This window comes from Dromiciops gliroides, chromosome 3 (genome assembly GCF_019393635.1).
Source record: "Dromiciops gliroides isolate mDroGli1 chromosome 3, mDroGli1.pri, whole genome shotgun sequence".
Taxonomy (NCBI): domain Eukaryota; kingdom Metazoa; phylum Chordata; class Mammalia; order Microbiotheria; family Microbiotheriidae; genus Dromiciops; species Dromiciops gliroides.
The window spans coordinates 12,153,204-12,173,930 of record NC_057863.1 but is presented as its reverse complement, the minus strand read 5'-3'; the positions used below and the strand labels follow the sequence as shown (position 1 = coordinate 12,173,930).

Genomic DNA, 20,727 nt, shown 5'->3' with positions numbered 1-20,727 from the left:
TTAGAAAAAACAAACAAATGACCTTTATTTACAACCACAGAGCCCAGAGGAATACTCAGAACATGTAATGCACACACATGAACCCAACGTTTCCCTTGAATCAATACCATGCCGTCCTCTCTGCTGCTGGGCACCTTCCTTCACTGCCCTATCCGCACGACCATCACAGTGACGTTGTCCGCAGAGCCACGCTGCACGGCCTTGGTGGCCAGACGGTTGCAAGCCGCTTCGTACCTGGCATCCAGGGCCGACTTCCCTTCCCGTGTCTGGATCTTCTCATCCTTCACCCACAGGAGAAAACCAGCAGTTATCAAAAAGGCGCCTCGTAATTCACAGGGAAAGATTTGGGGGGGGGGAGGGTGTTACGGGTGTTCACCCTGGAGCAGCACAGGGCCAAGCCCAGGGACCCTGAGACAAGGACAGGTGGAGACAGCCTGCTGGGCACAAGGGGATCAGAGTGCAGGCAATGGTGGGGGACAACAGGCTGGTGGCCCTGAAGCACATTAAGTGGCCCCAGTTATAACAACTCCCATTCACAGAGCCACGCTTGAATGTCTAAAGGGCCCCTTGGCTGGCAGGGAATGGACAAAGAACAAGGAGAACTTTTCAGTTCTTTTCTAAAAATGGAGGTGCATGAGGCCAGCCCATCTCCCTAGGATATGCCTCTTACCTCAAGGCAGGACAGGATGAAGGTCACAGCTTCCTCAGGGGTGAAGACCTTGAAGAGCCCGTCACAAGCCAGCATGATGAACCTGAAAGGGGTGGGGAGTGAGCAGGGGATAAATAAATGAATGTGCACATCTGCACGCACGCACACACACCCCCTGCAGAAATGTTTTAAGCAGTTAAGTAGAAAGCTTGGGAAAAGGTCAAGGAGGCTGCACCAGCACCGTTGGGTGCCTTCTCCAAGCTGCTTCCAGCCTGACTGCAGGCCTCGCTCTCTGTTCAGGACACATCGTCTGCATCCTCTGCACCCATAGTGCTTTAGGGGTGACAGACGCTGGGGAGCAGACTGAAGAGTATGAGCAGGATGGTGAGGGGTGCTAGAACCATGCGGTCGTTGTTTTGCCGATCAGGTCTGCTGTGCACTTTATAAGCCATAACTTGCCGAGCAGAGCTGTGACTGTCTCATAAGAATGGCCTGAGCCTCGCCCCACCAAGAAGGACACCACAAGCCGCCCCCCCACAACAGCCCTGGGATCTTTAGCCTGGAGAGTCAGGGGGTCAATGGTGGCTGTTGTCAGGTCAGGAGACCACACAGCTTCGTTCTGCTTGGCTTCAGGGAAGAGGCAGAGATCTCTGCCCAGCCACAAGGGGAAGCTTCCCAACAGGCAAACGAGGAGGGTGCCCAGAGGACCTCTCGAGTCCCTCCCAGCCCAGCCCCCAAGGCCCTCAGATGGAGCAGACAAACAGGAGGCTGCCCTGAAAAGGGAGTCCACCCCGCTCTCATAGCTGCATCCAGGAGGGCCCCTGGGGCATGATGCCACGTGAGCCCTGAGATGCTGGGTGCCCTCCCCACCCCCTTCACTCCAGGGGACACCTTCAGTAAGTGGCCCAGGTGGCCCCCAGACCTTGCCGGGGCATACTGTCATTCGGTTTGCACAAAGCCCAACTGGGATCTCTAGTTTGGCCTCTATGAGGATCCCTGGGGATGCACTTTCAAAAGTCTCCTCTGCTAGTGTGACTCTGAAGAGAACAGGCAGGTTTGTTTTCCCCACATGCAATACAAGAGCAGCTAGCACCTGGGTCTCAGACCAGGTGGGCCGTCTCTGATCTCTAGTTCTTGCCTCCTCCATCTGCACCCCCACATTTTTCCTCTGGGAGTTTGGCAGGCAGGCAACAGGAAGGTGGAAACCAAGGCACAGGAGGGAAAAGCCAAGGGCAGGAGGGAAGGTTGGGCAGCCCCTGGTCCTCTGTGCTCAGCAGAATGAGAGCTGAGCATTTCTGTGGGCACTGCTAGACTGACCTCCCAGGGAGTGGGGGGCACAGGGATGGCTGTATAGACACTAAAGAACCCAATGGGCGGGTAATGGGGCTTTGTACCATTAAGGTGTCACAAGAAGTGGCACAAAATACAAGACCTACTTTGGGTCCAGGTTGGTTTCGGTGTTCATTAGTGGGGAGCCTGCCTCCAAAGCTGACGGGGACAGGGAGGGCTCAGCTGCTGCCTGGGAGCTGCCGAGGGTCGTGCTGTTGGAATGCAGTCAAGCTGCCAAGGACAGGGTCACTGTGCCTCCTCCCCCTGTGGGCAGGGGCATGCACACCTCCACTTTGTCCTGGATGCACTTGAGTATTACCTGTCATTCTGAGTCAGCTGGCAGCGTTTGATGTCTGGCACAGAGGTGACGCCACAGCGCTTGTACTGCCCATCCCCGATGGAACGGGAAACCTCCAGCACACCCAGGACTCTGCCGTCCCTGGAGAAAAACACAGCATTCGGGTCCCACCCTGCTGAGCAGATTGCTCCGATACCTCCCTCCAAAAGGGCATCGATGACAACTCAAAACAGGGGAAACAGGAGATGATCGCAGAGGCCTTGCCTCAGAAAGTTTTCACTAATGAAAAACAGCTTTATAAATGTACTGCTCGCAAGGCTCGTGACTGTCTTTCTTTTATTTTTCATTTACAAACACCAAATTTTAAAAAGGTCGACACTTTCTTCACTTTGAAAAGGTCTTAAAGTACATTTAAAAACGACTGCACTTCCCTCCCACCAATAATGATTCATAAAAATCAAAGACTCCTACTATGCCACAAAATGTGGAGAAGGCCCCCAAGAACTGCACTCAGGCCCTTTGATGTTTGAGGGCGGTGGCAGAGACCCCAATTTGTTTCCTCCATGGTAGGCTGGGGCAGGATCTAAAGGCTGTGGGGAGGCCCAGCCCAGTGGTACAGGAAGAGGCCACATCAGGGGTGGCCACTGGGCCAAGGTGTGATGGGGGGAGGAGTGGAGGGGCCCTAGAACCCAGAGAGTGCACACACATGTATGAGGGAACAGCCCCCCAAGGAAACAGCACAACTGCTCTCAGCTGCCTCCCATTCAGGAGTTTCACAGGGATGCCTTGCCCAGGGCCTCCTTTCTCTAGGAGTTCAGCCCCTGGCTCCATCCTCCCCTCCCCAGCTCCCGACCTTATTCTACACCCTCCAGTCATACAAAGGGATGGCTCCGCCCTGGCTCTCCCCATTAACCACAGGGGTCTGCATCCCCTTTCCCCCCCACCCCTCAGGACCTTCACAATCCCTGCTCTGACTTTCCTTTCTCTCCTTTCCAATGAGGACCCCGGACCCTACCAATTCATTTCCATACTGTTCCCTATAGAGAACTTCAAACATCTGCTCTCCTCCCCAGCTCAGGGCAACTCCGGCTTAGAACATAAAATTTATTCCCAAATTCTTACAGAAAACTGTGAGAAGCATTGCCTCATCAGGCAGCGAGAAGCAGGTAAAGAAACAATGCAGAGAATTCTTGGCAGCAGATTAAACACAGCCACTGCAGGTCGGAAGTGGAGGGTGATTCCACAGACAAAAAGCCTAAGGATCCATGCCTGTTCGTCTGCTGACACCACCACAGATGTGACCGTGGTGCTAAGGGAAACCAAGCATCTAGACCGGGCACACCAAGGCCACCCATGGAAGAGGAGATAGAACTGTGAAGACACCAAGGGACTGACTCCCAAGAGATCTGAAAGACCAGACGCTACCAAGTACTTAGGAAAAACAGTAACAAGAGAATTCTTGCCCAAGGCAGGGACCCAAGAGATATCATCAACGAGCCCCACGTGTCACCTTTGCCACCCCTTTGTGACAACAGCCTCTCAGGGCTTTGGGAAGAAGCTTGGGGAAGACTGGAGAGGGAAAAGCGAGGCTGCTTCCCTGAGGACAGAGATGGCAAGAACACAAGATCCCATGGCGCTTATTTTCTGTCTATTAGAAGAGTACTGGATGTGGTCCAGCACAAAGCTGCTAAGGGAGATCCCCCTTGGGTTCTGCTCCCCAGAGCCGCCTGCTTTCCCAGGATCCAGATGACATGACCTTGTTCGGACCCTGGGGAGCCTCCAGAACAGGACCTACGATCCCTCCAGAGACTTCAGCCACCCCACCCACACCTGGAGAACATCTCAGGGCACACATCTTTAATGCTCTCAGATGATTCTGGGATAATCCTGCAGGAAGGTGGGTCTGAAGGACAGCTAGCTGCCTTGTTCCACTGGCAATGTCCCCTGGAATGACTAGGGACTGACCACTTGGGGAGAGTTGGGGCCCTTCTCCTTAGAATTCACCCTTCTTGGGGGCCAGGATGATGTCACCCTCTGTCTTAGCCTCCCCAGGGGGGAGCACTGAGCATGGCATGGAGTCAAGCACTTGATAAATGCGTGTTGGTTCATTATGATTCTTAATGAAGTCACTCAGGAATTGTGGATATGGTCTGGAGGTGGTACCAATCCTGCTTCAGACACTGGCTACATCGACAGGATGGGGGTGATGCCTATAGTATCCAATGAAGTCCTGTCTGTAAAGCACACGGCCCACAGAAATGACAACATCCATCCTCACCACCAGGAGGACTCTCAGCCAACACAACACTTAGCGAATCTGCAGACTCCTTGTGTGGGTGGGTGAGCCGGGGCAGGTGTGAAAGGCAGCATGGGGGTGGGGGTGGTGGCATTCCCAACCCTTTAAAGAACTTTGCATGTTTACCTCAATGTAAATTTTCAGATCCAAGTGAGCTAAGTACCAAGTGTATAAACAGAACCAACTTTAGGACAATCACTCAATAAAAATGCAAAGACTGAAAACACTGCATTGGGCTTTCAAAGAAGCTCCCTCTATTTTCTGTGAGAGTGTGGTCTGATGAATTCACTGGGTGATTTGGTTTTTAATTCTGGCTCCTTGTGACCTCTGGTAGGTGACTGGACCACTCCGGGCTTCTACTTTTTTATTAGTGAAGCCAAGGACTGAACTAGTTTTCTGGTGCCTTTCCAGGGCAAAAATGATCCTATTAACACATGGCTACCAACTGTGAAGGGGCTGACGGTAACACTTGCCCCTGAATTAGCCAGAGCAGTGAAATGGCTCACAATAAACTGACAGGGATGGCAATGACTTTTGGAGAAGGATTCTAAATTTCAAAGCTCTTTTGTTCAGGCCAACCTTGGCTGGTAACAACTTTAAAAGGTTTACAACAGGGACTTGGTCACGGCTGCACTGAGATCAGACACTTGGGCAGGATGTCCACACTGCTGGTGAGGGGGCTGTGGCAGCAGGGGTCCTGGGGGCTGACCACGGCCATCCCAGAGCCTCTCCAGCTGTTCCACTTCCTACGGGGACCTGCTTCAGACACCAGTCAGTCAGTCAGTGAGACTGTTAGGGGGCGACGGGCACTGGGGATCCAAGGACACTGAGCAGAACATTCACTCCTCTCAAGGCCCTTACACTCTATGGCACCAATCTGACAGAAGCCCACCTTTGTGAAACCTGAAGCCCTGCGGGAGGTCTTTGCAGCCTGGCCCAGTAAGGATTAACTCAAGAAGATTCTGGAAGGACTCACTCCAAAAGCAAAGGGAGGCCACACTGAACCTTCTGTCTGATCCTTATTAAGAAGGGCAAAGATGCCAATGGCTTCCCCCCACTGCTTCAAGTCTCCATGTTCCCTTCTCTCTTATCTCCAGCAGAAAACATGGCTTGCATGTTAGAAGCAGAAAAAGGGGACAGAAAGTTCTTCTGGAGAACTGATAACACAGCAGCTCTCTGGAGGGCAATGCCCAGTCTCTGCCCTAGATTTCAGAACCACCCCGTTTCTCCACAGAGCCGGCAGGTGATAAACAAAGGTTGCCATATGGTAGTCAATGATAGAAAAAAGAAAATATCACAATGTCATTTTCAAAGGAAGTCACCAAGTCCCAGCCCCCGGGCATCTACCCAGCAGATGCCTCCCTCAGGGGGTCCATTAGCACCTTTATGGTTTGGGTCTTTCCTTCAGAAGAAAGATCTGCCCAATGAGACCCAGCGCAGAGGGGAAGGCAGCAGGCCCAGTGTTGGCCTGCAGGCAACAGGGAAGTGAAGACCCGCTGGGCTCATCCATCCGGGGTGGCTGGCCAAGCCGTGGAACACAGTGCGGGGGGGGGCTTACACCCGGTTTGTGTTGGAACAAGTGAAACCATCAAGATTCTTTCATGTAAAACTGGGAAGACATGTATGGACCTTGCAAAGAAAATGAGCAGACCCAGAAGGGTGAAGATACTCTGGCCTCAAGGGAGGGGAGCCCCTCCCTGCTCCTGTCCCCCATCCTGGGCAGAGCTTAGAGAGGAGACAAAGCGGGGTTTAGACGTGGTCCAGGGACCGGCGTGTTTGCTGGACTTCTAAGGGGAGGCTTCTCTGGGGGTTGGGGCAGGCAGGAAGGAGAAGGGGGGAAAAGGGACATAAAGAGAACCCCAAAATGCACAGAAGGAAACAAAGGGCTCTGAAGGGGACCCCCACAGGACCATCTCAACTTTGCGAGGTCCTTAAAAGTCCAAACTGCACCAACAGGCAATTAATCCCTCCATGACCTGCTCCTCTGCTCTTTGACAGCAGCGCTGGAAGCTGGTGTTTGTTTGGTTACAGACTGACTGGCCCTCAGAGCGACCAGCTTCACACGTCTCAAGGAGTCCCGAGAGGCAGGAGACCCCGGTGAAGACAGAGCGTCTCCCAAGAGCACAGAAGGTTCTCCTCGGCCCCAGAGGGACAATGGACTCGATCCGTCTCTGGGCTGGCCTCTCCTCCCCCCACAGCTGGGCCTGCCTGGCTGCCGCATCCCCAGGGAACCATCGCCCAGGCCGGAAGCCAGCGCCCTTGGTGAGCTCAGCTGCCTCCGAAGGGGCCTCCTCCTCCTCTGCTCACTTCAGGACCCTCCGGGGTGTTTCTTTACCTGACATTTCCTCCCGCCTTCTGTATCCGCATCCGCTCTTCATATTGGGTGGGATTGTGTTCTTTGCTGAGGCTTAAGGCTGCGTGTCTGTGACTCTCCTCATTATAGCGGCACAAGATCGCCTAGAGAAGACAAGAGGCCCGTCGAGAGCAGCTGACACGGCCCATGGAACCCCACAGAACCGGCACCAACACAAGCAGAGAAAAGTGCGGTCCAATGTGAGGGGGCGTCACGTGGCAGAATGTCCATTCTCAGGACTTCAAGTCAGGAAGAGCTCGTGTCGATCCCCACCTCCCATACTTTCAGACTCCTACACCCTAACCTTTCCTGGGCTCCGTTCCCTCTTCTTTAAAATGGGAACGGCAGCAGTCCCACCCCCCAGGATCGTTCTGAGGACCCAACGAGACCCTGTGAGTCAAGTGCTTTGCTGCGGTCTTTCCCATCAGGCTGCTAAGGGAGCTCAGTGCATTACAAAGTTAGGGTCAGCAGCTCCATCTAGAGTTCAAGAGCCAGAGGTACAAGACAGGCCGCCTCCGGCCCTGCCGACTGGGGAACCTCAGCCTTTCTCAAGTGGGAAATCTCACTTGGAAAACACAAGGAGGCCTGAACCCTACAGCTGCGCACGCCGGGGAGGGGCTCTGACTCAGTGAGGGAGGAGGTGTGTTCCCCCTCCTGCTAAGAGACTGGGGAAGGGATGAGGAGAGTTCACTTTACCCGACTGTCTCCCAGGTTGGCGATGTAAAGGACGTTGTCTACGGCGAGAACACAGGTAGCCGTGGATCCGTCCTTCCAGGCAGGCTTCCTGTGGAGAAAGAGTAAGGCTGTGGTCATCACGGGAGGGTGACCCCTGTGGCTTCCTGGGCACGGCCTGGCCTGGGCCCGTCATACTCACTGGCTAGAGGCCTGCTTGAGGAACTCCTCGTCAGTGTGCTTAAAAGTGTCCAAGAGGCATCTCTTCACGGTCTTCTCCACACTGATCACCTCTCCTGTGATGGGAAGACACAATGCAGTCAGACTCTAGGAGGGCTTCTCTCTGTCCCCTTTTCAACAGATCAGAGATGTGCCAGAATGAGGAGGGCGGAAGACGCGTGAACACCCTCAGACGAGGGCTCAGAGAACCCTTTCTTGAGGTGGAGCCTCACCTCTCTGGGATCCGGCCCCACGAGCCCAGGCAAGTTCACCAAGTCAATCCCAGTCCGGATACAACCTCGACCCGAGGCACTTCCCACACCGGCACAGGCCTATCCTGGTGCCGTTTGCTCCTGTGCTCACGAGTTCTGCACGGCTTTCTTTCAGAGACCTACAATCCTTCAACTGTCTCTACATCCCGTCCTGGGAGATCAGTAGGTTTTGTCTGAGGGGAGAACATCCTTCCCTCCTTCTCCCAGACCGTCCTTTACTCCTGCACACTCTGTGCTTCCAACCAGTTGTTCTCTCTCGTTCCTCTGGTGACGTTTGCCGCTGTAGATGAAAGGTCTTCTGCTCTGCCAATTATTTCTGTTGTGCGGGCCACCAACCCGGCCTTCTTGCTGAGTTTCCAGGAGCTCTTGGGAATCTACAAGGTCTTTTGCCTCATCAGCTGTTGAGTCATTTTCCTTTGTCTTTGAAGATCTATCCGTGGGTATCTGGACTCACTGAGCTCATCTGGAGGGCCCCTTCTGTTGTTATCTTTCCCACTCATTCGTCTGCTTATGCTTCAGGTCTTTCTCCTGTGATCTTAGGGAACTGCAATCTTTTTTCCTTATTTCCCCACCACTCACTTTCTAAACTCCCTCCCCACTGATGGTGGTCTTCCTGGGGAGCTGAACTTCCAAACAGTATCAGCTTCCTCCCACACCAAGAACTCCTGCTTCTCCAGCTTCTTTCTCTGCCTTAAAAGACTTCTGCGGGGAAAGAATTGGCCCAGCGGGATGCCAGTCTCTGTGCGGCACAACACACCTGCTGGTGACCTGTCCTGATCCCCTCTGTCCCTGGGATTTTGAGTTCTGGCGCAGCACTGGTAAGCTTTTGCCCCGTTTTTCCATTGTGGAGGGAGGGGGTGCAGTGGGCAGAGTTGAGTCCCTGAAAGCCTGTGTGTGGGCTTGGGCAGCCCCTCCATATGGTGGTGGCCTGTAGGTGAGGCTAAGTGAGCTCATCAGGGATTAGCTTTCTCTGATGTCAACCCATTGAGCTGTTACCTTGTTAGTGTTCTTGTTGTCTTCGAGTGTGGGAGCAGCTGAAATCTGCTTCATTTTGTGCACGTGATTCTGAGTTTGCAGAGGTATGAGAGGCTGGCAGGCTCACAAAGTGTCTAATCCTCCGTCTTGCTACTCACATGGGTGCAATCTTAATGATCTGTGCTGAGACTCCTGTTCAGCATGGGTCCCTCCTCCCCCGCATCTCTTCCCCATGACAGATCTTTCCATACCAATGATGTGAAGTCAAAATCACCAGGAGCTCACTTACCTTTAGGAAATTTTCTGATTAGGTTCTGATGCAAGTTCTGAGCCGCAAACTTCGAGGCCCGGACTCCACCATGGCCATCGAAAACAGCAAAGTAGGACACCCGAGAGCTGTGGGGAGCGAGAGCCAAGCACGTTAGCAAGCAGACTGAGTAGGGCATGTTCAGGAGGGGGTCATGTCTGGGCCGAGAGCTCCCACTCTTCCCACTGCACACAGCTTTTACATTTTTTTAATTTTTTTTTTTTTTGGTGAGGCAATTGGGGTTAAGTGACTTGCCCAGGGTCACACAGCTAGTAAGTGTCAGGTGTCTGAGGCCGGATTTGAACTCAGGTACTCCTGAATTCAGGGCCAGTGCTTTATCTACTGCACCACCTAGCCGCCCCAGCTTTTACATTTTTAAGACAGAGAGGTTGGGCAGAATGCCTCAGAGACCAAGACAGCCTGAGTTATCTTATGATGACCCTGGGGCCGTCGTTCTGAGGACAGTGGCCATCTGTGGTAGCACCTGGCAACGCTCCTCCCCACATCTGGAACAACTGCCCACACTTTACAAATGAGGAACCCGAGGCTGACAGACTGAGATCACAACTGGGAACATCCAGGAGCATCATGAAGTGGCTCAGCCGAACCAGGAAGAACCAAGAAGAACTCAAGCACCCAGGCTTTCTGAGAGGGAGCCCTGGGTTTGAATCCTGCCTCTGACCCATGGGCAAGCGCTTTAACTTCCCTGCTTCGCCCACTTCTTGGTGAGAATGTCTGAGAGCTCTCGGGTTTCCCAGCACTCAGTAGACAACACAGGTATGATCGCCACCGTTTTGAAGATGGGTCGGAGGGAGCCAGGATCCTCAGCACCCCAGGCTGAGGATCCTGGCTCCCTCCGACCCTGCAGATGCCACCTCCATGTCTCTTGCATCTGTCTCCTCCTGGGCACTCCTCACCTGGACTAGCGCCACAGCCTCCAGTCCAGCCTCCACCAGCTGCCCAACTGATCTTCCTACAGGACAGGCCTGGCCATGCCCTTCCTGCGCTCGACAAGTCCCAGCAGGCTCCACTAGCCTCCAGGATAAAACACGCACTCCTCTGTGTGGCACTCAAAGGCCTTGACAGCCTGGCTCTGACCAGGCTCTCCAGGCTCATCTCACAGCCGTGATGATGCGGCTACCCTGGCCTTTGTGGCGTGCTCACACGTGACGCTGTGCCCCATCATCACTCCGCCGGTCACCATCCTAGCTCCCCTCAAGGCTTCACTCAGTTCAGCCAGTCCACAAGCATCAGCTAAACACTTACTCTGCGCCAGACCTTGGGCTCAGCACAAGAGAAACAGAGAAAGGGAAGAGACAATCCACAGGCATTTACAGAAAAGCAAGACCTGTACGGTGTACAAAAGAATGTCAGAGGGATGGCACGAGCTGTGGGGCTAGGGTGGGGGAACAGCGGGAGGAGCAGGTGGGATTCTAGCCGAAGCATACAGGAAGCCAGAAGGCAGAGGTGTAGAGCGAGCTGCCATCTCCTACACGAAGCCTCATCCCCAAAGCTAATCTGTATCTGGCTTTTTGTCCGGACTTACCCCAATACATGGATCCCTCCCCCTGTGCCCCCAGATTCTTGAAGACTGTGTTAGGAGGGCATAAGCTCTGGCGGGTTCCCAAGGGGGAAAGGCTCTGATCCTAAGACTGATGATGGGCCCCAGAGCTTGTGTAACTCTCTGTGTATAGAAGGACCTTAGCCCCTGATAGTGGAGGGAGCTCAGGCACAGAGGAGATCCCAGCTCTCCTGCAGCATTGACCACAACCTCAATTACTTGTCAACAGCCCCCTGAGGAAGTCACTGGGGCACTTCCTCTTAGAAGTTCCTACAGAGCCAGGGAAACCATGTCAGAAAACCTGTCTCCCTACTTCATCATCTCCCATCATTTTAAATTTCCAAACTATTGTCTCTGGCAAGATCACCTGTACTATGCAGTAGGCCAAGGATTCTTTTTGTCATGGAAACCTTTGGCAGTTCCATGACACTTAGAATGCTTGGTTTCCTACCTTGATAACTGAAGGAAAAGTTGAATTTCAGTGAGAATTAAGTAAAATAAAGATGTATGTTTTTGCCACCCAAGTTCCTGGAACCCTATGAAATTTGCCCAAAGATCCCCTGGGGACTAAGGTTAAGGAACCCTGTATTCGATTTAACTGGGATTAACTGATTTTTGAAGGCTTCCAAAAATCAAAGCAACTTTCAAAGCATCGAGATTTTACAAGACTGGAGATATTCCTTTTTTCCCTTTCCTTTTCTTTTTGGGGCAATGAAGGTTAAGTAACTTGCCCACAGCTAGTATGTGTCAAGTATCTGAGGCTGGAACTGAACTCAGGTTCAAATCCAGGGCCGGTGCTCTATCCGCTGTACCACCTAGCTGCCCCAAGACTGGAGATATTCCAAAGAATATCTCATCAGCTCTGCAGGGTCTTTCTTTCTTTCTTTCTTTTTTTTAGTGAGGCAATTGGGGTTAAGTGACTTGCCCAGGGTCACACAGCTAGTAAGTGTTAAGTGTCTGAGGCCGGATTTGAACTCAGGTACTCCTGACTCCAGGGCCAGTGCTCTATCCACTGCGCCACCTAGCTGCCCCTGCAGGGTCTTTCTTAAGAAGTTCCCCCCCTCCCCCCCTCAAATCCTTACCCCAAGTTCTGAGCACTTTGTAGAAGTATGTTGCGTCCTATGGAGATGATTTGGAATGGGATAATTTTCATTTAGAGATATAAATAACAAGATGCCAAATTCAAGAATGAATTCCATGACCACAGAGATGTACTTCAGTGTAAGGGCTCTTACACTCGTGACTTCCCAATGTATACATCCTCTAAGGTGACTACAGGATCCTGTATCAACTTAGAGATAATTGCTGAACCACATGTTTCCTGACTTTCTGATTTCTTTTTCTGGGAAGATAAAACACTCTCTGAGTTTATTAGTTTGAGGCTGCACCTTTACTGTCATTCCTTTTCTATGATTTTAGGATTCTTTTTATCATTTGTGCCCTTAATGGATATTGGCAATATGTCTCAATGTATCATCATCTATTATTTTAGCTAATGACTTCTACTCTACCTTCCAGGTTATAACATGAAAACATTCTCTGACCGGTGGAATCATTGCTGGTTAATTACAAATAGTAAGTGATGGCTTCTGATTAGATAAAACTGGGAGACTCATTTTTAGGTGTGGCAATTAATTTCTCCTGGTTGAAAAAGAACAATAATGAGAAAAAGATAGGGCCCACAATTAAATAGGTTGAATACAAAATTATTTAAATAAGTAACTGAAAAAAAGGGAAATGGACAAAAGAACTGATAGTAAGTGAAATCATTTCACTCAGAGGTTTAACCAAATAAGCTAACTGCCAAAGCCCAGAAGAAACCAGAAAGCAGCTCAGTCTGGTTTCCTGACAGCAAACATCTCCCTTACAAAAAGGAGAGAAATGGCAGTGAAGGGAATACTGAGTTACAACATCAACTCATAAGTAAAATGTTCTGGACAACTTGTCTCAAGTTGCCGAGAAGCACCAGAATGTGATAAAACCAGTCTTAAGAAAGTTTGGCTAGAAAGTCAACAAAGCAAAGTCATCCCCCAACACTCCAAGGTGAAAACGGAAAGAGGCCTACGGACCAAAGACAAGGAAGAAATCAGGCAAGCTCTTTTAACCAACTGTTTTTTTCCTACCCAAAATGGCAGCACCACCACACTTGGCCCTGAGGAGCTCCTATAAGTAGAAACGGAACTCGAGGGAAACACAAACTAGGAGAAAGTTGGACTGGACCGAGTCTGGACAAGACATCCATGCGTGAGGGTGCTGAGAGACCAAAGCACAGGGTGGCTGAAGGAGGGAAGCCTAACATACAGGGAAAAAATCTCAGAACTTCTTTTAACACCCCCGAATGATGACAACTGACCGGTGGATCTGTTCTCCACTCTAAACAAAGTCTATTAAGGAATCAAGGGAATGTTTGATGAAGGTATTAAGGAGGAATAAGCAGGCATTCATAACTGATAGTCAACATTAGACTAGATTGTCCTAATTTTTCAACTAACTGAAATATGTAGAAAACATCATACAGTTTTAGGTGGCTTATGAATAAGCGTACACTGCTGTGTGACTGTGACTAAGTGCCACCACCTCTTCCCCACTGGATAGATGAGACTGGACTTGACGGCCTCTGTGGTCCCGTCCGTGAGCACCGGAGGAAGCTTATTCACCAGGACGTCCATAATGAATGCAATCACATGGATGCAAGCTTAGCTCAGAGTTTAAGAAGAGGTGAAGGAGGAGGGCAGGTCAAAGCAGGTGCTTAAACTGACCTTGAGGGAAATCAAAGCCCATCTTTTCACTATCAACATTTGATTGGAGCTTCCCGGTGGCAGCCGGCCTGGACACTGACCAACTGCACAGAACCCGAGAGGAGCATAGCACAGAGGACAATGGCAAGGTGCACATGGGTGTGAGAAACATCAAGACCTCTGAAGAAGACTGGAGTTCAAGGCTGGATGTCCACCAGGTTATGTGGGGCAGGAAAAAAGGTGGGCTGGTCATGTGGCAAGAGTGAGGGGTGAAAGGCAGTGGCCAGTGCTCCATAAGCATGTTTGTGCCTCCCAGGGCCACCTGTACAGGGTGGGCAGGCACGGTCAGAGAGGCGGACCCTAGGATTTTGCTCATGCATCACCATTCCAATGCCAATGACCCATGGATGAAGCACATGACTTTCGGAGACTCCTTTTCTTCCTCTGGAGGGTGGAAGGTTGTCGTCCCCCCACCTCCCCGCCCAGTGGGACCCCATGGGCTGAGGGGCCAGGCCTCAGGTACTTACATCAGAGAAGACAGGGGCTTACACTCCTCTGTGATGTCATTCAGGATCACGTGAGCATCCTGCATCTCTTCCCTCTCTCCTTTCCTCTCTGCCACATAACCCTTAAGGCCAAAGATCACCGAGGAATCTGAGGAAGAAAACAACATGAAAGCGGCCAAGCTCTTCTTCCAGAAGCCCCACCTCGAAGGCCACGCGTGTTTTACTCAACAACTCCCTGCACGCTAGCTGCGCTGTCTCATAGGCTCTGGGGGGGTCTGCTGGGCCTGGGAGCCCTCAGGCCTTCCCAGGGTGGGCTGGTGCCTGGCACAGTGGAAGACCCATCACTATGAGGCACTGTCTTCCAATTTAAATATAGGGCAGTGCCTCCAGTCTATGCAAAGGAAAGCTCTCCTTTCAAGCTGTGGTCTTGTTGATCATTCACAATCCCATTGTAGGGCAAGGCAACAGACCAATACAGCTTGTTTAAAGCCCGCTAGACAAAGATTCATTTCTACATTGGAGTTTGGTTAAAAAAGGTCAATGATGATAAATACCCAAGTTCTTAAACTTTCTAAAACCAACAGTAAAAGGAATGACTTGAGCAGTTCTGTCTGTGGTGGCACCTGGAGAAGGTGGGCCACACCATGCTCCCCTTGCGGCAAGCAGCGTGTGCTTTCTAACAGTAAACAGCAAACACTCCCCATCGGAGGAGGTGAGGGCGCACCCTGCGGCTCATCCTACCACACGTGCTACCTATCAGCACTTCTTTAAAAGTGCAGAAGCCCCAGGCTCTTGTTGTCTCCTCTTGAGTAGTGTAACGACAGCCATTACCTCTCAGTTATCTTTCCCACCCAAACCTTGATCAAAATGGACACCAAAGGACACAACTGTCCGGCTTTATCTCCATTCCCAAGTTTTGGACATACTCAGGACATGGGGAATGGGAGAGTTGGAAATGTAGGCCTTTCGAGAGAGGAACAGAAGGGAGATTTGGAAATTCCCCATTGGGATCATCCACTTCCTGTATCTGGATGGAAAATACACTGGCTTTAGGGTTCTGCTACAAATGAGGTTTTCCAGGAGAACCCAAGGGAGGTCAAAGGAAAAGGAAACAAGTGAGAAAAATAAACTAAAAGGCAGAGAGGACCTATGTATGCATAAAGTGGGGACAGAAATGCCAACGAAAGCCGGAACGGGTTCTCCCCCTGGCCTGGGCGAGTGAAGTATAAAATCTAATACATTTGTTTTCAAACTGTCTGAAAACCTTTACAAACTTTCTTTTCCACAAGCTCTTCACTCCCATTCTTCTCCTCCTCTGTGGTTTTCCGCTTTGCTCCTTTGCCATCACTCTTTAGTCCCTGAGACGTTTGAGAGGCAGGTGAACCTAGAAGAAAAGCAGAGGACAGGCCACTTCAAACAGCCGGGATGGTCACACGGAACACCTGCACACAGACCGGCTGGTGAACATGGGGAACTTTGGCGAGCAAAGGCAGAAAGGAGAAGCACGAGAGAATGGGCACCATGGTGGTTTTCACTTTAAAACACACAGCTTCCGCCCAAGCCACACGTCTGCATATTCACACACATTGCACCCAGTATGGAAGAGACCACAGGCTGAGAGACCGGGAAGCCAAACAGCAAACTCAAATGACCTGCAGGCATGCGCGCACACACACACACACACACACACACACACACACACACACACACACACACACACACACACACACACACGGCATGTGAAAGGACATGTTCTAACCAATTTCAGAAAAAAACCTCAGGACTATTGATAACCAAAGGGCAAAAATGTCGCTTAGCACTAAGAACTCCTGTGTTTTCAGCAACAACTACTCAAGCAAGTCAAAGCTCACGGTCCACAAAGTTCCAAAGGACGACAGCTCAGGGGCACAGCAGCAGATGGAGCTTTATAGACCTGCAGTCAGAAGACCCAAGTTCAAATCCAGCCTCAGACAGAGACTAGCTGTGCTGTGGCAATGTTGGTTATTACCAGGATTACTGTTATTCTATTCTCGGCTAGACATGCCCACTGGCAGATGGACAAGTTTTGAGCCCCAATGGTAGTAATACATGGACAAGTGCAAATGAATTAAAGTCCCAAGTTCTAGGTCTATTCCCAAATCATTCCTAGTTTCTTCTCATGGATTCAGACAGAGAAGGCTCCTTAAAGATCACCAAGTCCATAGGATCACAGAACCAAATCCCCTTATTTTACAGATAAGGAAACTGAGGCAGACACAGACATATCACAGAGCTGAGGTAAAGACACTTGCCTAATCTCCTACTGGCCATAAGTGGCAATGCTGGGAAGAAAGCCTTGCTCTTGTGCCTGCAGAATGAGCCTTGACCGAGTCTGTTCCCCGACTCTGTCTGCGTGTCCTTCCCTGACAAGGCCCTTGGAGGACCAAGGACTTCGGAGGAACCCAACGTCACCAACGCCAAGATTTTAGACTCGGCCACGGTCCCCCAGATTGGCAAACTTTTCAACATGGGTTTCTTTTCTTCAATAATACAAAAGCACAGGGACTCTGTGAGCAGTTACCCAACAAATGAACCCTTCCCATGGAGGGATGCATTAGTCAAATTCATACTGCCTACTTCCCCTAGGCCAATTTGAATGCATGTGCCCACTGCAAGGGAGTGCTAGGCACACCAAGGTGGGCTCAATGCAACATCCTGTAGCTACTCCCCCTCCTCTCCATCCACTCCCTGCCTGATCCTCCCTACACACAGGGTCACTCATCTACACCCTGCCTCTTCCTTCCTATCGGGTCCTCAGCATCCCATGGTTCTCTTGCTGACCAAGCTGCCTTTGGCTCAAACTAACCACTTCTGGACACCCATAGAAGCTTGGCCCTCTCTCCCCAGGAGACGCTTTGTCTCTGCTTCCCCCAGTGGGACGTTCTGTCTCCCAGGCCCCTGACACACACTGGGTGAGGAGGAGGTGTACTGCCTGATCTGTGGGTGCTCCCTTCTGCTAGCCAGTGCTACAGCACCCCCAAAGGTTCCCTTTATCCACCTCTGTTGCTGCACGCTGATCTTGGGGGATGAGACATTGGCCTTCACGTCCATCTCCCTCCTTCCTCACAAAACTTGGTGCTTGGCTCATTCTTTCTATGTCCATCCCCATATGGGGGGACTTCAAGATACACGTAAAATACCCTCTCTAACATCCTGACCCCCATTTTTCCTCTTCACATCCTTTATATGAGTGGCTTTCAAAGTATGCCAATGAGGACTCCTGGGGTCTCCCAGACCCTTTCAGGGGTTCCACAAGGTCAAAACAACCTCCAAGAGAACCCTAAGCCATGTTAATATCTAACACGGTAAATACTGATAGATAAAACCCACATAAACAAAAGTCCTTGGGGGGAGGGGAGGGGGGTAATCCACAACTACTCAAGCGTATAAAGGGCTTCCAAGACTAGAGTTTGAGAATGGCTGCCTAAACAAGATCTCACCATTGCCTATAGACGGGCTCAAGATATTTGTCACAAAGACCTTCCTCTCCAACTCCACAGTTCAAAAATCCCTTTCTATCACCTGCCACAGCTATGGATAGAGTGTCAGGCCTGGAGTCAGGAAGACGTGAGTTTGAATCTAGCTTCTGACACTTACTAGCTGTATGACCCTGAGCAAGTCACTTAACCTGTTTGCCTCAGTTCCCTACCTCAAAGAGCTGTTTTAAAGACCAAAAGAGAGATCTATCAAATGCTTAGCCAGTACCTGGCACACAATAAGCACAATCTCAATAGCAGCTATGTTGCTGTCATTTTGTGCCGGTCTCTCTGGGAAAGGGGGCCCTTCTCCTCACCAGAGCAAGCTCTGTCTGTTCCAATCTTTTCTTGGAGTTTGCCATGGAGATCATTTTCTCCCAATCTCATCTCTGATCTCTCCCTTTCCATCAGCTCCCTTACAATGACCAACAAAAACCGCCCAAGTCTCTCTTGAATCTCGCTCAGGCGCTCGTCACATCTGTCTCTCCCTCCCTCCAGTAAGCTCCTGTGTCATTTCTTTTCTCTGGTCTACCACCCACATTTCCACCTTCTCAGCACTGGCAATCTGGCTTGACTCCCGAGCACACTGCCAGGACTGTTCTGTAGGTGACACAGCCAATGGCTTTTCGGTCCCATCCTCTCTGTCTAGTTATGGAGGCAGCTGATACTCCCTCCCCCTTCTCTGGGTCCAAGACAGGTTGGGCCCTCTCAATTCTCTGTCTGCCCCGGAACGGTTCCTGCCCCCTTTGCCAGCTCATCTTCCAAAGGTGTCAGAGGGGCGGGGGCTGCCCAGGACTCTGTCCATGACCCTTTTCTCTTCTAGATGTTCCTGCCTGGGTAATTCCCGTTACAGCTTGGGGAACACTGAGCCACGGCAGGCGGCAGGCAGCAGCAGCAGCAGCCTTGGAAGGAGCACTGCTGACCGTAGGTGCAGGTGGAGAAGCAGGGGGATAAGAGGAAAGCCTCCCAATGAGTGGGCAGCTGCTAGTTACATGGCCCTTTGAGGTTTTCCAAGGTCTGCACACCCAATGGGCTTGTTTGAATCTCACCACTAACCTGCAAAGGTTAAAGCCTAAAGCAGTGAAGAGGGAAATGCAGGCGAGAAGATTCTGGCTGGCAGCTCCGTTGGCTGCCCCCACGAAGCCCTGGGGGAGTGAAGCTGCCCGGGTGCTCCTGGAGCCACACCTCAGTGAACGAGCACTGGCAGCCCTGGGGCATGGGGACACCTGAGCCACAGGTCCACTGTGAATAGCTGCCTCTTCCTCTTCACTCTGTAGGTTCTGAAAAAGCAGCTGAGGTTTCCTGGAACCCTTAGAAGACAAGAGCCACCTTCTATCTCCCTCTGAGGTTTGTGACTGCAGATGTCAAGTGCAAGAGGGGTGACCCTCCAGACTCAAGCCTGCTGGTGGAAGCACTTTACAATGACCAGGGAGAATTCTCTTGGCACCAGAGTGGAGTGGAGGCTAGTTGTCAAGGAGACCAGGCGCCCTATTTGTCCGACTTGTGCTTACAGTAAGTCAGCTCCCCTAACCAAGATGCAGCCTTTTCACCATCACTGCTCCTTCCTGTAGCCCTGCGGAGGGTCCCTGGCCTCGGCGACACCCCAACCAGCCCTGCTCACACAGCTCCCTGGGTCTCCGGCGGCTCCTTCCTGCCCACCCTTACAAACTGAGTCCATGCACCAACCCCTCTGTAGAGGCTCCCTTCCTGAACTGGCCTGCTTGGGACACTCTTGCCCCAACACTGGTCTAAAAAACACAGTTCTCTTGCCTCCCTCTAAGCATCTTCTCTTGTATCACAGTCACCTGGTATGTGCCATCATCCTTCTACAAGGTGTTAAATTCCATGAATCTTAACTTTCCTACTCCTTCCCCAGTGCCTAGCACGGACCATGTTTCATTCAACATTTGTCAAACTGAACAACAGATTCAAAAGAAGAATAGAAAAAAATGAGAAATGTAAGGATCTTCAGATTTTATATGCCAAGAGTTTATTTAAATCAGTGTGACAGAAAATAGACCCCAAGAAAGGATAACTGACTCTCTATTTCTGCGAAATGGACTTTGTCCAATTTGAGCTTTAATCTCTGCTCTTTTGATGCTGTGATTCGTGCTGCCTGAAAAAAAGCTAAAATGTGAACACGATATTACTGACAGACAGCACTGCCATGAACCTCTCTTTCACCCACTTACCTGAGTCACCACTGCTAGCAGGTGGAAGATCATCAAAAAGCAAAGATCCCCCTGACCCTGAAACACAGCAGAAGCCCGAGTGAGCCGAGGACAAGCCTCCCTCCAAGGCCTCCTTCTCCCGAATCCATCCCAACAGAACACTCTGCCCCAAGTCGACTGACGTCGCTCATGACTCTCCTGCACCAGCCCTGAGACAAGTGACAATGGAGGAAGGCGGGAGGAGCCTAGACTTACCTGATACTAACCCTACAAAAATATATCGCTTTCAGAGAAACAGAAATCAGCTTTAAAGATCCCATTTCATTTTAACCAGTACGACCAATATGGCTGCTGAATCCCATCCAAGACAAATGAACCAGAGAAATCTGCTCCTGTTTCTGCAGGATTTTCTCAGGGCTGCTACTAGCTACGAGCTGATTTTCTGCCTTACCTGATGCCAGGAATTCAAAACTTAAGACAGTCCAACACCTATAACATCTGTGTGTTGAAAATGGGGGAAAGGGAGAAAGATTGAGACAACTACAATCCCAGGATGAGGAGAGAGGTTGACACACACCTGGGAGAGCCTGAAGACTGTACCTGAGTCAGCACTGCTAGCTGGAGGCAGGTCATCAAAAAGCAGAGATCCTTTCTGTGCGTCTTTCCCTGAAATACAGAGAACAGCCTTAGAGTACATCTGATCCGATCAGAGGAAGAATTCTCAAAATAACATGTCTATATGATCAAAATGCCCTGGAAAGTTGCCTTGAACTCAATTATTTTCTTGTCAGACAAAATTTCATATTCTGGTCTATAAATAAATCACATTTCTGCTAGGTATTTAACATGGACATTCTCACTGTTCT

General features: G+C 50.9%; 1 protein-coding gene across 4 annotated transcripts in view; it reads right to left on the bottom strand.

Annotated features, from left to right (window-relative positions):
* LOC122746668 (ILK associated serine/threonine phosphatase) overlaps positions 1-20,727 on the bottom strand; it is a 35,332-nt gene continuing 14,605 nt past the window's right edge. For 2 of the 4 annotated variants that reach the window (XM_043992473.1, XM_043992475.1), the window contains 11 exons: positions 20,462-20,527; positions 19,883-19,939; positions 15,440-15,559; positions 14,197-14,323; positions 9,353-9,459; positions 7,800-7,893; positions 7,622-7,709; positions 6,908-7,029; positions 2,298-2,417; positions 671-752; positions 1-281 (listed from right to left, as the gene is read on the bottom strand). In XM_043992473.1, coding sequence (XP_043848408.1) covers positions 141-281; positions 671-752; positions 2,298-2,417; positions 6,908-7,029; positions 7,622-7,709; positions 7,800-7,893; positions 9,353-9,459; positions 14,197-14,323; positions 15,440-15,559; positions 19,883-19,939; positions 20,462-20,527 — 1,124 coding nt within the window. In that variant the 3' untranslated portion in view covers positions 1-140. The remainder of the gene's footprint in view (positions 282-670; positions 753-2,297; positions 2,418-6,907; positions 7,030-7,621; positions 7,710-7,799; positions 7,894-9,352; positions 9,460-14,196; positions 14,324-15,439; positions 15,560-19,882; positions 19,940-20,461; positions 20,528-20,727) is intronic. The other 2 variants (XM_043992474.1, XM_043992476.1) reach the window with 1 other exon arrangement.